The following is a 14,238-nucleotide window of genomic DNA, read 5'->3' on the forward strand; positions in this document are numbered from 1 at the left end:
GACTTGCTAAGACAAGCTCCTACCAGTTTGCGAGGGCCAATTATTAAATTTTCAGGATAGAACAACCACTGGTAACTTGAAATTGGCTACAGTGGGAATATTTACACTCTGGAAATAGGCAAATACTACAAACTAGGCGTTTCCCACTGCCCTCCTCCCCGACACCAGTAGTGAGATCCTTCCCCTCAACCAACACATAGACTTGCCTTCCAACACTGTCATCAGTGATAGAGAATCACAGGTCTCTCGGGCCCCCAGGGTCCTAATCACAGAATCCGCCCCGGCACAGCCAGCCCCACATGCTCAGGCACGCACAGGGCGGGAAGCAGAGCGCACAGGCCTGAGCAGAGCAAACTAGCTGTTCTCAGACTCAGGGTACAGTGGGTAGTGGTTAAGATACTGGAGTCTCACACACCTGGGATGTTATTCCAGTTAGATCTCTATTGGCTGTGTGAGTTTAGCCAAGTTTCTCTCAGTAGTGGGGCTCAGTTTCCTCACCTGTAAAATGGGGACAGGGGACTTCCCTGGTGCTCCCACTGCAGAGGGTATGGATTCTAACCCTGGTTGGGGAACTAAGATCCCACATAGCCAAAAAATTTAAAAATACTAATAAAATAAAATGAGGACAGTCCTGACCCAGCAAGATGGTTCCCAGGATTAAGTGAGAACACCATCAAGGTGAGAGGAAAACGTCCACAACTGGGCCTGGTACAGACAGGTATTTAGTAAATGTTAGTCAATGCTGTTGTTACGCCCCCGCACACATTCTGGCTCCCTCTTACTCTCTGCATCCTGGAACAGAAGGGCTCAGTGAGTTGCTGAGAACAAAGGCAGAAACAGGCAGCTCAGTTTTCCAGCTTTTATGAAAATTAATAACATTAATAGCTTACAGACATATACATACATACACACTGCTATATACATGGTCATTAAGTTATTAATTAGTCTCTGTATACAACGTTTCTACATTAGTGTTCCAGGCTAGGCCCAATCAGTCCTTGGCATATTCACAGTAGCAGTCCCTGGGCTTGGCCCCCAGGGTGGTCACAGGGAGGCCGGTGGCTGATGCCCGCCCCATGATAGGCACAGGAGGTGTCCTGGGTCACTTACTATGAAGTCTTTAGCTCCCTTCCTGGCATCTGGAGACCAGCTATTCAGGGAGCAGCCTACTATGAAGTCTTTAGCTCCCTTCCTGGCATCTGGAGACCAGCTATTCAGGGAGCAGGCAAGTGGGCCTTGATTCCTCGTGTGGCCTGGTGACCCAGGCCCTGTACATAGTGGCTTCGGGCCATCCAGTAGGCACTAGAGGATGCTGGCCAGTTCTGTAGAGTCTGTGTCAGAACAGCCTGAGCTGCTGGCCTCTTCCCTGCAAGAACCAGAGGAGACGGGTTGGAGGAAGCATCCTTACTCACCTGCTTGTTCCCCGAGGGATCTTGGCTCTGCAGGCTTAGCTGACTGCCAGGTTAGTCTAAATCACAGGACAGTGTTTGTTCACTCCCACTCTTAGCCCAGAAACTGCTGAGGTTTTTTCACTGTTCCTGCTGTCCTCGAGGCACCCCAAGCTCCAGTACTACATCCTGGCCTGGGCAGGTTGATGAGCTGGCATAACTCACTCCACCCTGCTCTCTGGTCTTCACACTGAGGTCCTGCATGCCAGGAGAGCCGTGAAGAGTATGGGCTCTGAAGTTAGAATACAGGGGCTCAAACCCCAGGTCTGCCCCTTATCACTTGTCACTCTTCTGGTTAAGCCTCACTTTCTTCATCTGCAGAGTGAGAATCACAGGAATCTCTGATGCCCAAGGCTGTTAAAATGACCATAGGAGTTCATGAGTACACTCTCTAAAATGTAAATCGCCTTAGGTAACAGGAATTTTTGTTTGTATCATTCACTAGACCAAGGCCTGGCACACAGGCTTCCCATACACGTACTTGATGAATGAATAAACATAAAACCAACTCAGCATAAGCAGACAGCAAAGGGCTCAAGAAACATTAACTAGGAGACTTTCCCAGTGGTCCAGTGGTTAAGAATCCACCCTCCAATGCAAGGGGATGTAGTCTTTAGCTCCCTTCCTGGCATCTGGAGACTCATTGATTCGATTCCTGGTTGAGGAACTAAGATCCCACATACTGAGGGGCACCTAAGCCCGCATACTGCAACTACAGAGGTCCCATGCCGTAACTAGAGCAGCCTGCATGCCGCAACAAAGATTCTGTGTGCTGCAACTCGATGCAGCCAAATAAATAAATATTTTTTAAAAATAAAATAGTCAAAAAGAAGAAAAGATACATCAACTGCCATTGTGATGAACTGGCAGAGGGGAAGGGCAGAGGAGAAGTGGTGTAGGGGAAGATGTGTGGGAGGCAGATCTGAGCTTGACAGCTCCAGGAGGCACTTTTCAAGGGCTTAGACTGGATGATGCCCTTTTGTCCAACAACCATCCCTTGCCCACTCACCTCAGAGCCTGCAGGGCCTTCTTGTTCTGCCGCCGCTTCTCCTCATCAATGGGGTACAGCTTGAAGAGCAGCAGGCCTATGAGGATGAGGACTATGGGAGCCATGGTCACCAACATCTTCAGCGTGAACTTGACACGTGCCGGCTGGGAGCAGCCACGGGTCTGGTACCCAGTGAAGCTGTGGGGCCCAGTGGTTAGGGGAGTGGTGAGGAGGGGGCACCTGGGGCCTGCCCCTGGCCAGCATTACCCAGACCCTCACCCCACTCACTCCAGACTGAGGGTGGAGATGCCCAGAGAGACTCCAGAGGCAAACTTGGTGAAGAAGACGTAGAAGGAGAAGAAGATGGGCTCAGTCCCGTGGATGTGGGGCTGCTTCAAGTGGAAGTCATCAATGACGTCAGGCAGCATGGACCTGCATACAGGGGTGGCAGCCGTGAGCACCCTCCCACCTAGTGACCCCAGGCCTCCACTAGCCCGTGTGGTCCAGGTCAATAAGAGCACTCCTCTGGGAGCTGGCAGTTCTATAGTACACACACAGTTCAGTGACGAGATGGCAACTTCATGTGAATCAAAAAAGAAGGCCTCTTCCTCTGAGATGAAGTAGCCCCACATGTAGCTGCTCAGCTGGGCAAGTAAAGTACAGGGTTTGAACCCCCATTTCCCATCCTGACTAGGTGTGCTCAAGCAGTTCACAATCTGTACAATTGTACTGGGAGGACCTGCCCCACTCCCAACCTGGACCTGCAGAAGGAGAAGTCCCCACAGATTCTCCCTAAGGAGTTTCAGAACTGGGGAGCTAGGAGGCTGGGGAACATACCAATATATATATATATATATATATACACACTCACCACGGTAGTAAGAAGGCAGCTGCAACGCTGATGCCAGCTGCCACAGCCACCACGTATGTGACAATCAGGTTACTCTCCATGAGGGCCACCAAGATGAGAAATGGCACTGCTGACTAGGAGAGTGGGTGTAGGAAGATGAGTCAGCTGGGGGGCTCCCAGCAGTAACCCCCAGGCCAGCCCAGGCCCTACCCCTTCAGCCCCACTCACAGAGATTCCAATGTACACAGCTGTCTTTTTGCCAAACCGGGTTAGGAACCACTGCCAGATGGGGATGGTGACTGTGGCTGAGAACTGTGGAGGGGCAAAGGGGTGAAGAAGTGGGTTACAGCCCTGGAATCCCTCTTGCCCTTCCCAGGACTCCAAAGGTGCTGCTGGCTCTGACCAGGAGCAGCCAGATGCCATCACCTGGATTGCTCCACGGCAGCTGATGGCTCTTCAAGGAGCTAGGACAAAGTCCTGATCTTATCTGCTGCCCTCTGAGTACAGAACTCCGAGTTCTGGCCTCCACGTCTTTGCTTTCGCTATGCTTTCTACTTGAACATCTAACCCCAATCCTTTCTTTTTTCCCCAGTGTTACTGAGATATAATTGACAAGAACATTGTACTAGTTACTAGTTCAAGGTGTATAATATAAAGGTATTTTTAAAATATTTATTTGGCTGTGCCAGGTCTTAGTTGCAGCACGCAGGATCTTTTTTTTTTTTTCCCCATAGTTGCAGCATGCCAACTCTTAGTTACAGGATCTTCTGTGGCAGCATGTGGGAGCTAGTTCCCTGGCCACGGATTGAACCCAGACCCCCTGCATTGGGAATGTGGAGTCTTAGCCACTGGACCACCAGGGAAGTCCCAATAAAGATTTGATATATGTACCCAAACTCTTTCTTTCATAGTCCTACCTAAGCCACTGTAGGTCAGATCCAAATGTTCTGAGAAGCCTCCATCATCCCTCACGATCTTGGCCAGTCTGGGAAATATCCTCTGGCTATCCAAAGAACCATCTCACAGCCTAAGCCCCTTCAGCCACCCTTGGGGCCCCACACGCACCATGATTGCCAGGAGCAGATTCTGGAATTCGTTCCGAAAGCCCAAGGTGTAGGTACAAAACAAGGCAAAGTTCCCCTCCACCAGCTGGGGCCAGGACGGTGTAGCAGGAAGAAAGACAAAGAAACAGGTGGTGATGGAGCTGAGCCTCGAAGACTCTTTTGCATGCTCGGGGGACCTCTGCTCACCCCACCCCCATTCCACCTGTCCCTCAGGCCCTGTCACCTTCTAAGGCCTATCCCATCCCCTACTGCACTCCCCCATCAGGCTGAGCATATCAGAGCCCCACTCACCATGAAAGCCAAGGAGGTGAAGAGGAAGCCGGCAATAAGCTTGATGTACGGCCCATGGCTCATGACCAGCCGGAGGCCCCGAAAGAAGGGCATCTGCTTGGTCTGCTGAGTCTCGTAGGATTCTGGGGGCCAGAGGGGACAGTGAGCAGGAGCAGAGGCCCCTCCCAGAGTCTGAGGCCCAGGCAGAGGGACAAAAACTGCCCCACGATGGGGCCTGCACCCCTCCCTGGGACCCCTCACCTCTCTGTTCCCGCACACCCAGGATCAAGATGACAGCACAGATGACATAGATGGAGGCAATGACTCCTGCCGCCAGCAGGTATGCATTTTGCTATAAAGCAGGTAAAGATCACATAGAGACACAGTCAGTCTGATTTCATCCCAGCTCCCAGCAGCTCTACTCAATGACCTTGGATCAGTCCCTTCTCTGGGGGCCTCTCTGTCTCCATCTGTGAAATGAGAAAGTTAGCCTGGGCCTACTGCTGCTTCCCAAGGCTGGAACAAGCCCAGATGAACTCTAAAAAGGCCAGGATGTGGAGTCTGAAAGCCCACGGTTCAAATCTTCCGAAACCTAGTTTCTGCAACTCACTAGCTATATTACATTGGACAAATCATTTAGCCTCTCAGTGCATCAGTTTCCTTATCTGCAAAGTGGACATATTAAAACTGTATGTAACAAATACCCAAAAAATTACCAACACTAGTCATTATTACTATTCTGAGGATAACTGCAAACCACCCCATCATTTCTCATCTTCCCCCATCCCTGCCCTGCCAAGGGCTCACCGTTTCTTTGATCGAGGTGGAGCTCTGCGTGCGATTGACTGTAGAAGCATTGGCATCCGGGATACAAGGCGAATCTGCTTGGCCCACGATCTGCCCCTGGATTGCTGTGCCCAGCACTGTACCTAATACCTCCACGGTCATCCCTGAGCAGAAAAAATGAAGTCCTTTGGAAGGGCCGCATGGCTTGTGGGCCCCCAGGGAGGAAAGTCAGATGGATAGAAGCCCCAGAAGCTCTAGCCCCAGGAGATGGAAACAGCTCCAGATGGAATGGTTATAGATGGCATCTTGGCTTAAATTTGTGGCCTTGCTGTGTGACCTCTGCCTGGTCCTTGTACCTCTCTGGTCTCAAGAGAGCAATCAGTTATTTTTAAATATGGTTTCACACCTTCTCCCAAGAGCAGAGAGCTGAGCCCATAAGGGAAGAAACATGGTAGGAGAGTCAAGGAGTGGGGGACCCTGGGTGCCTGGTGGGTGGGATCAGTGGGCTGGGGAAACTTACGATAGGCAGTGGCAGAATCACGCTCACTCTGCTCCGTGCTGATGAACATGGTGAGAGCTGAGTAGGGAACGTGGAAACACTGGCATGGAAGAGAGGCCCTCGGCCAGTCAGACGATGGACAAACAGATGTGGCTTTGGGCACCAACCCCGGAGGCCCCAGGGACTTCCTTCCCCCTGCCCACACTCACCGTGACCAGCGTTTCAAAGAGGCAGTAGAAAAGCAAGTACCACAGGGTCTGGCCCTGGTGGAAGTCGGGCACGAACCAGATGAGGAAGTAGGCGATGATGGCCAGGGGTGTGGAGAAGGTGATCCTGAGGAAGGGGAGAGTCTGAGTGGGGGCTGGATGCCAAAACCCCAGGATTCGGGCCCGGCCTGGACTCTTCAGCAGCCCCACAGGGTGCCTGGCGGGAAGGAAATTCCTCCCTCTGGATCCACCCACCCCAGGGTCTCTGGGAAGGTACTGATGGCCAACCCTGGAAGGGCAGACTGAGATAGGGTTCTGGCCTACAATTCCGAGCATGGAGCAGGAGGTCAGACCCTCCCGAGTCTTGATTGCCTCTCCCCAGGGGTTAAGGCTCTAGAGACAGGGGCTTTCTATGGGCTGGGGGATGAGAATGGAGGCTGAGACTTTGGGGAGAAGAAGCAGCCCCAGTGCTGGGGTTCTCACCATTGTGTGTACACACAGGGTGAAGGAAGGCTAATTCCAGGGGAAGATTTCCTTCTGGAGCAGCCACAAGGGAGGACTGGGCCCCGTGAAATAACTATAAGCAGGGTTGGGGGTGGCAAAGGTCTGCCTCCCCACATGTGAATCCCATGGTCCAGAAAGATCCCACATGCCGCAGAGCAACGGAACCCATGCCCCACTACTGAGCCTGTGCTCCACAACAAGAAAAGCCCTCCACCATGAGAAGCCCATGAACTTCAGCTAGAGAGAGGTCCCTGTTCACTGCAACTGGAGAAAGCCTGTGTGCAGCACCCAAGACCCAGTGCTGTCAAACATAAAATAAATAAAATCTTAAAAAAAAATAGAAAAGGCAGCTGAGAACCAAGGCCATGGAGACCCACGGTTAGAAGGGCCCACAATTCAGGGATCCAGTTCTGGCTCTACTACTAACTATTAATAACTTGGTCTTGGGCAAGTTATTTACCTTCTTTGAGACTCATTTTCTCATCTGTAAAATGAGAGTAGTAAGAACACCTACCTCACCTTCAACATTTACTCAAGAAATATTCAAGTGCTAACTCTGAGCTGAGTGCTATTCTAATGACTTGGGATGGACCAGGAAACAAAACAGACAAATCACTGCCCTCATGACATTCACATGCTAGTTGGCAAACAAAAAAAATAAACATAAGATATGTACTATCCAGCCTTAAAAAGGGATGAAATTCTGAAACATGCTACAATATAAACCTAGAAGTGACACAGAAAGACAAATCTGGTGTGATCCCACTTTGATGGGTCAGAGTCACAGACAGAAGACAGTTGGTTGCCAGGGGCTAGAGGGGAAGAAGGAATGAAGAGTTAGTGTTTAATGGGTACAGAGTTTCAGTTTGGAAAAAGTTCTGGAGATGGTTGTGCAACAGTGTGACCATACTTAATGCCACTGAATTGTACACTCGAAAATGGCTAAAATGGTAAATTTAAAAAATTTTAAATAGTGTATTTTATCACACACACACACGCACAAAAGCTACATAATGTATTAGATGGTAATTAAGTGTTGTGGAAAATAGAAAGCAGGCTGAAGAGGATTAAGAGTATGGGGGTACAATCCATAGCCAAGTGGCCAAAGTTGCCCTTATTGAGAAGGTGACCTCTGTGCCAAGATGAGAGAGAGTTGGCCTTGCAGAGCTGGCAGGGCAAGGGTGCTCAGGCCGGAAATGTGCCCCAGCAGGTCTGGGGAATAGCAAGGTCAGGGGGCCGGAGTATGGGAGATGGAATTAGGAGATGAGCTTGGAGAGGAAAAGGGATACCAGGGCTCAACAGGCCATTGCAAGGACTTGGGCTCTGCGTCATTGGGTTGAAGTAGTTAATATGTAGACCAGCGCTTGGGACACAGCGCTGTGATTATCACAGCAGGAAAGCCCAGCAGGAGACTTCAGGAGCTGCAAAGCCCTGGGCTGGGACTCCGACCTCAGGTCCAGCCCTGCCACATCTCCCACGTGGCCCTGCCGACACCCTGCCCCTCACTGACGGCCTTGGGAACTCCAGGAAAGTGTTTGTCAAAGTCTTCCTGGTCTGAAAAGGAAGACGTAAATGCTGACTGAGGGCAGGGGCTGATCTGAGGCCTAGGAGGAGAGGGGCGTCCCAGGGCTCATGAACCCCTGGAAGGCCCAGCCTCTTCTTACACTGGAAGGAGAAGGGTTCCCAGGTCCTGACAGGTATGGATGGAGAGTTGGGTCACGTGTATTACAGCCTTCAGCAGGCACTCGGATGGGGGTGGGGGACCACGCAGATATTGCCAGGAGGTCCCACCCAGACAGCTGAGGACATGTCCAGAGACATGCGTCAAATCAGAAACCAGCCCGAAGGGCCCTCAGCTACTTCACCAAGTGGGCTGCCACACCTGCCCAGGCAGGCAAGATGGCCTACCTCCCACAGGGAGGGCTTCCTCCCCTCCCCCTGCCTCACCCCACCCCACCCCTCCACTCCCCTCCCCTCCCAAATCCTCCCAGAACAAGGGCTGCTCTGGCAGCCCTCGCCAAAATACTCCCATCCAAGCGCCGCTGAGGAAGCTGAGGAACCAAATGTGACTGAAAGTAACCCGGGTTACTGCTGCCTCAGGCTGGCCTGAGTGGCTGCCTGCCATTGGCTGTGCCTCATGAGGAGATGTGGCAGCGGAGCCCCGCCCCCCACCAGCTGCCAGGGAGGCGGGTACAAGGGACTGCGGGTACAGGCCGGTACAGGGCCCAAGGCAGTCTCAGGGGCCGGCTCCCTGGGAGCCCCAGCATCCTGCGCAGGTAAGGCAGGCTCTCCTGTCCCCTGGCCCCGAAGCCTGGATCAAAGGCCTCGACCTGGGCCTTCGCCAGGGGCTGGCGGGGTTTCGGAGGGAGGGGGCCTCGTGGGAAAGGAAGCTGTGGGTGGGGGGGCAGGGACTGTGGGAAGAGCTTTGAAGGCCTTGAAGGCCGGAGACCAGGTATGCGCGCCCCTGGGGCAGGAAGGCGCCCACTTGAGCCTGGATGGGCCAGAGATGAAAGGGGTATGTCCTCCTCCCCCCCAACCACAAAGCAGGATGTCCTGGAGGGAACCAGAGCTCCGGCCTGTTCGCCTGTCCCTTGTGCCTGCCTTTGCCGTCTGATCTGTGGCACCACCTCCCCCAACCCTGCCTCACAGTCTGAAGCTGAGGAGTGTAGGCTTTGTTATCAAAGGAAAAGGTCATTCTCAGGGTCCAAGAAGCCAGAGGTTATGCACTCCCATTCTCGGTTTTATCATCCACCCATACCCCACCTCCAGGAGCCATTCTGCAGGGCTGCCCAGTTATATATTACTTAATGCGTCAGGCACTGTTCTAAGTACGTTATATGCTGTGTGTGTGTATTAGTCACTCGGTCAGGTCCAACTCTTTGCAAACCCATGGACTGTAGTAGCTCACCAGGTTCCTCTGTCCATGGAATTCCCCAGGCAAGAATACTGGAGTGGGTTGCCATTCCCTTCTCTAGAGGCTCTTCCCAACCCAGGGATTGAACCCACATCTCCCGCACTGCAGGCAGAGTCTTTAGTGTCTGAGCCACCAGGGAAGCCAAGTACATTATATATTACAAAACTTAATTTTCACCACAACCCAGTGAGGAAGATATAATTATTATCTCCACTGTGCAGATGAAGGAACTTGAGGCTGAGGAGTTAAATGTCTTGCCCAAGGTGGTACAGCTATAAGTGGTCAAGCTGGTATTAAAACTGAGGCAGGCTGGCTCCAGAATGTAACCTTTCAACCACTACAGGAAGTGATGGAGTGGAGAGGTTAGAATTCCAATTTCATGGAAGGGAAAGGACCTTGGGGAGGAATGGGGCCTGAGACACGGGAATCTTCTCAGTCTAACAGCTAGACCAGCCTGAACTGGCAAGAGTTCCAGTGCCCATGACTGGTCCAGCTGAGGCCCTGCTGAGGCTTTTGCCATCATTCCTTCTTCTCACCTCCCAGTCTGACAAACCAGAGGGAAGAACCATGGGGTAGCAGACACTCCAGAGGCCCCACCTTCTACCACCCTGAAGGAGCATCTTCTACTCACCAGGGCATGAGGCGGCCCAGGCGGGTCCAGGGAGATTTGCTAATGCAGAAGCCCACCAGGGGGTCTGTGATGGCATCCCAAGCTCGGCCCACGAATAGGATGATGGAAGCAGAGAAAGGATCCACCTGGGATGAGTAACAGGAAAAAGATGACTCCCTCTTCCTTCATCTGATGGGCAACCTCAACCCTCACTGATGGGCAAAAGCGGGGATCCCTCCCCACTTCAGCCAGGCCATTAGGACCCTGTACTGCTCCTAGCCAGGCCTCAAGCATCATCACTTGTCTTGTTAATAATGATAATAAGTTACCCAATAGCAGTGGTACTGTGTGTCTCCTGAGAAACTTTGCCAGATCCCCCCCTCTTCTGTCCTCCCCTCCACTGCCTTTGAAAACTCATCAATTAGACTGAATCCAGATTGCATTTCCTTGTCTCCCTCTCACAAGCCCCTAACCACCTGATGCCAGAACGAGCATTTGAGGGACTTCCCTAGTGGTCTAGTGTCTAAGACTCTATGCTCACAATGCAGGGGGCTCAGGTTTGATTCTTGGAGGGGGAATAAGATCTCACATGCTGCAACTAAGTGTAACTAAGACCCAGTGCAGCCAAATAAAAGCAGAGATAGCATTTTCTGGGTCACCACAGTGGCCCTCAGTTTTCCCATCTGTATAATGGTGTATGATCCCTGTTTTATAGGGTCAAGCTCTATCTTGGATGTGGGAAAAGGATTAAATAGAGTAGGCTGTTACCATCACTACCCATTAAAGTTATACCTCTGCCTCCAGAACTTCTCGGCTTATAGACAATTTTTCTGGACTCTTCTTTATTCAAGGCTCTGCTATTACTATCACTATTACTATCACCCCAAGAAGATGTAGAGGACTTTCCTCATCTGACTTTTCTAACTTTTTACATTTTGACAGGGGGTTAGTCATATTTGCACCCAACTTAGGACCCAGGGCATGGGAGTTGCTTGAAAACTAGCAACTTAAAAGGAGTCATTTGTCCTTTCTGGGGCTCAGGGTTCCCCATCTATAAGCGAATACCACTAAGATGCCTTGTTTGCAAAGTCAGAAGTTACATGCAAAAGACAGCCGGTGTGTGCACCCTGAGAGCCTTGGCAGTTTGGCCTCCCACTCTTGCACCAGACAAGGTGAATTCTCAGGATGCCAGGCTGCTGGCCGAGGAGCCCTGTGACACTCTAAGTACCCTGTGAGGGCCCCTCTGTCCACTTGCATGCCTCTGCTCCTTAGGTGAAGGTGGGATGCACCTCGTCCACAGGCCTGACAACATCCACCGATCTCCGAGCCAAGCCAGCTGACTGCCGTCCAACTGGGGACATGGTGTGCCAGTCTCTTCTAAGAACATCAGAGCGGGCTTTATTCTCTCACACCATTGCCTACCCCTCCAGGCTCTGTTGCTCTTGCCAGGCAAGGAGGAGTTGCCTGACCTTGCCAGCTAAGACTCCTGGGGCTGAGAGACTCCCCTTCTGGATACTCTCCAAAGCCTTATTTCTACTCCACTGTGACTCTGAGAGGCAGAAGTGGAGTGGTGCCTAGTCCCATTTCCCAGTTGAGGGAAAAAACCCTAGCCTAGAGTCCGTAGTCTCTCCCACCTTGGGATGATGGAGGAGCCCTAAGGAGTTCAGCTCACTCACCTGAGCTACATCCAACAGGTAGATCTGCAGAAAGAACCCCAGGGCACATCCCGTCACCTGGTACGGGGCTCCCCCAACTGCATAGCAAAGTTTGTTGCAAATGGACAACTGTTTTTTCTTCTTTGGTTCCTTCTGGGAAGAAGAGGAAAGAATGAAGAGACCCACGAGACTGGCCTCCATTCTAGAACTTTCCAGAGCCAAGACCATCCCTCTAACCAACTCTGCCAGGAAGGATAATTCTGCCTTGCCCTGTTACCACCCAGGGAGAGTTCGCTTCTCACAAGAAAAGAGAGGTCTTCTCTGTTTTTAAAAATCTGGAAAAGGCAAATTCATTCTGAAGAAGTAGCCCCTAAGCCACCTCACCCCAACCCCAGATCATCAGTGCCCCATCCCTTAATGACTCCCCCTAAGGCCTCAATCATGTTTCTTTCCAAGTTGAAGGGGGAGTATGCTCCAGCAGTGAACCTGTCCCCACCTGGCACCAACTGCCACAACCTGAAAATCCTCTTGCTGCCAAAAGCTGCCTAAGCCCAGGCCTGGCTCCCGCCATGGTTCAGAGGGTAGAACCCACCTGCCTACTGGGTGAGAGCTCTAGAGATCTTTAAGGGCCCAGCCCAGTTGGCTGTAGGCACAGCTGTTCCTTCCATCTGTCCCAGAGCCTCCCTGGCCCCTGGAGGCAGCCAGACCTTCAGGCAAACCCAGGAGATGCCCTCCCCTCCCTCTCCCTGTCCCCCTCCCCCAGTGCCCAGGGGATCTTGTTGTGGGGACTGGGGAATAGTGGGGTAGGAAAGCCTCTAGGTGCTGGGTTGGGCCCTCTCTGGGTGGGGCACTAGGGAGGTTAAGGTTGCCCAGGGAAAGTAGATTACTCATACATTGCAGCAGCATTAATTGCTTACCCAGGCTCCTTCCAAAGATCGGTTAATAAAATTAAAACGAAAAGGCAGTCACCTCCCAGGCAGATATATTGCCTGGGGTCCCTCTCTGGGGCCGCCTGATGTCACTGGTTCCTTCATTACGTCCAGAGAGCTGGGAATGGGGCCGAAAGTCAAGACAGGCAAAGCGCAAAGTGTACGCGCGGGCCGATACCTACACTCACACAGAGCCTACAGGATGCGGCTCCTTTAAGAGCAGAGCTCTTGTTTTATGAATGAACTTGATCCGCCCTCGCCGAAGAGTTGAGAAGCCAGCGTAGGATGTGGGGGTGGGGAGTAGGTGGATGAGAGATGGGGGACCAAGGTGGGTTTCCCAGATTTCTGGGGTCTCCCTGCCGTCTAAGGCAGCAAACTTTAGCGGCTGATCACAGAGGAACGGAAACCTGCTAGGCAGAGCCGGGCACCACGTGGAGCTGCCTGTAAGGCTGCTCTCCAGAAATGCCCAGAGCTGGGGTGGGCAAAAGGGGGGCCTGGCGCCTACAAACCTTCCCCATCACTCCCCGCCTCCAGGGCACCCCCAGAGCTCTCTCCTGCCTCTGAGTTCTTCTGTCCCTGGCTTAGCCCAGTGTGTCCCAGAACCAGGCTTATCCCGCGACGCCCCCATCTCATCCTGGCCCCCCATCCCAGACCCTCCACCTGGGGTTGCGGGGACCTCACCTTCACCTGGACCGGGCGTTCACCGGCTTGGAGGATGCCGGTGGGCAGAAGTCCCGCGGCGGAGCCACTCTCGGCGCCCTCTCCTTTGGCCATGACCCGCGGGCCACGCCGCCCAGGGACCGGGAGGCCGGGATGCTCCTCTGCTCCGCGGGCCTCCGCTCCGCCCGGGCTCGCGTTGTAGTTGTAGCCGCCGCCGCCACTTCGGTCGCCGCACACAAGTTAACCCGGCAGGCGGCTGGGCAAAGCACTCACTCCCCTGCACGCCCCCCGCGCCTCTTAAAGGTTCGTCCAGCCCTCTCTGATCTGGCCAATCCTGGAGCTTTGCTACCCCGCCTCCAGCCAATCCTGGAGCCCGCCGGTACTCCCGCCTGCCCAAACCACCCGGCCTGCTAGCTGGTGCCATCCAGCCACGTTCTCTAGCCCGGAACCCGTATCCGGCTGCGCGTGCTCCGCGCAACATCGGGGGAAGGCCTGGAGACCCACCTGACACGCACGAGGAAACTGAAGCCCAAGGCTAAAAGTGACCTGCCCACGGACCCCCAGAGTGAGTTCTCCCAGAGCGAGATCTACACCTCATGACTTCGAACCCGCAGGTCCAGGAAAAGTAGGAGCTCCAAAGCCCACTGCCCCCCTTTAACTTCTGGAATCAAGTCGAGTCTCCTTCTGCTCTAAACCTGGAGTATGTAGCGCTGGCACTTTCCTAACCGACGCCTCTCTCTCTTTCCCCAAGATGGACTATTTCTTCTTATGGACAATGGCATCTTTGGGGTCCTCATGATGGGGGAGAAAGACAAGCTGAGGTAACCAGGCAACGCAGAGGCAACGCTTTGCCTT

At 52.9% G+C, this 14,238-nt stretch overlaps 1 protein-coding gene across 4 annotated transcripts; it reads right to left on the reverse strand.

Annotated features, from left to right (window-relative positions):
* Positions 1-845: 845 nt before the first annotated feature.
* MFSD2A (MFSD2 lysolipid transporter A, lysophospholipid) lies at positions 846-13,703 on the reverse strand. Of its 4 annotated transcripts, none has more exons than XM_055587009.1 (14): positions 13,405-13,703; positions 11,816-11,947; positions 10,161-10,285; positions 6,115-6,238; positions 5,927-6,005; positions 5,428-5,570; positions 4,882-4,972; positions 4,642-4,763; positions 4,352-4,435; positions 3,515-3,598; positions 3,308-3,420; positions 2,725-2,868; positions 2,458-2,533; positions 846-1,366 (listed from the first exon to the last, which is right to left on the reverse strand). In XM_055587009.1, exons 1-13 carry the CDS (start codon positions 13,495-13,497, stop codon positions 2,503-2,505), a joined length of 1,365 nt encoding a protein of 454 aa, XP_055442984.1. In that variant the 5' UTR covers positions 13,498-13,703; the 3' UTR covers positions 846-1,366; positions 2,458-2,502. The 4 variants fall into 4 exon arrangements, with proteins under 4 accessions (XP_055442984.1, XP_055442982.1, XP_055442981.1 ...); XM_055587007.1 differs by having other exon boundaries at positions 2,458-2,634; positions 11,816-11,944; positions 13,405-13,696; XM_055587006.1 differs by having other exon boundaries at positions 2,458-2,634; positions 13,405-13,695.
* Between the last annotated feature and the right edge of the window lie 535 nt (positions 13,704-14,238).

The sequence above is a fragment of the Bubalus kerabau genome, chromosome 6 (genome assembly GCF_029407905.1).
Source record: "Bubalus kerabau isolate K-KA32 ecotype Philippines breed swamp buffalo chromosome 6, PCC_UOA_SB_1v2, whole genome shotgun sequence".
Classification (NCBI taxonomy): Eukaryota; Metazoa; Chordata; class Mammalia; order Artiodactyla; family Bovidae; genus Bubalus; species Bubalus kerabau.

Excerpts from the sequence above, each read along its gene's own strand:
- MFSD2A (XM_055587006.1), bottom strand. The coding sequence starts at position 13,497 with ATGGCCAAAGGAGAGGGCGCCGAGAGTGGCTCCGCCGCGGGACTTCTG. Across the intron at positions 11,948-13,404 it reads AACGCCCGGTCCAGGTGAAG|AAGGAACCAAAGAAGAAAAA; the intron begins GTGAGGTCCCCG and ends TCTTCTTCCCAG. Across the intron at positions 5,571-5,926 it reads TGATTCTGCCACTGCCTATC|GGATGACCGTGGAGGTATTA; the intron begins GTAAGTTTCCCC and ends TTTTCTGCTCAG.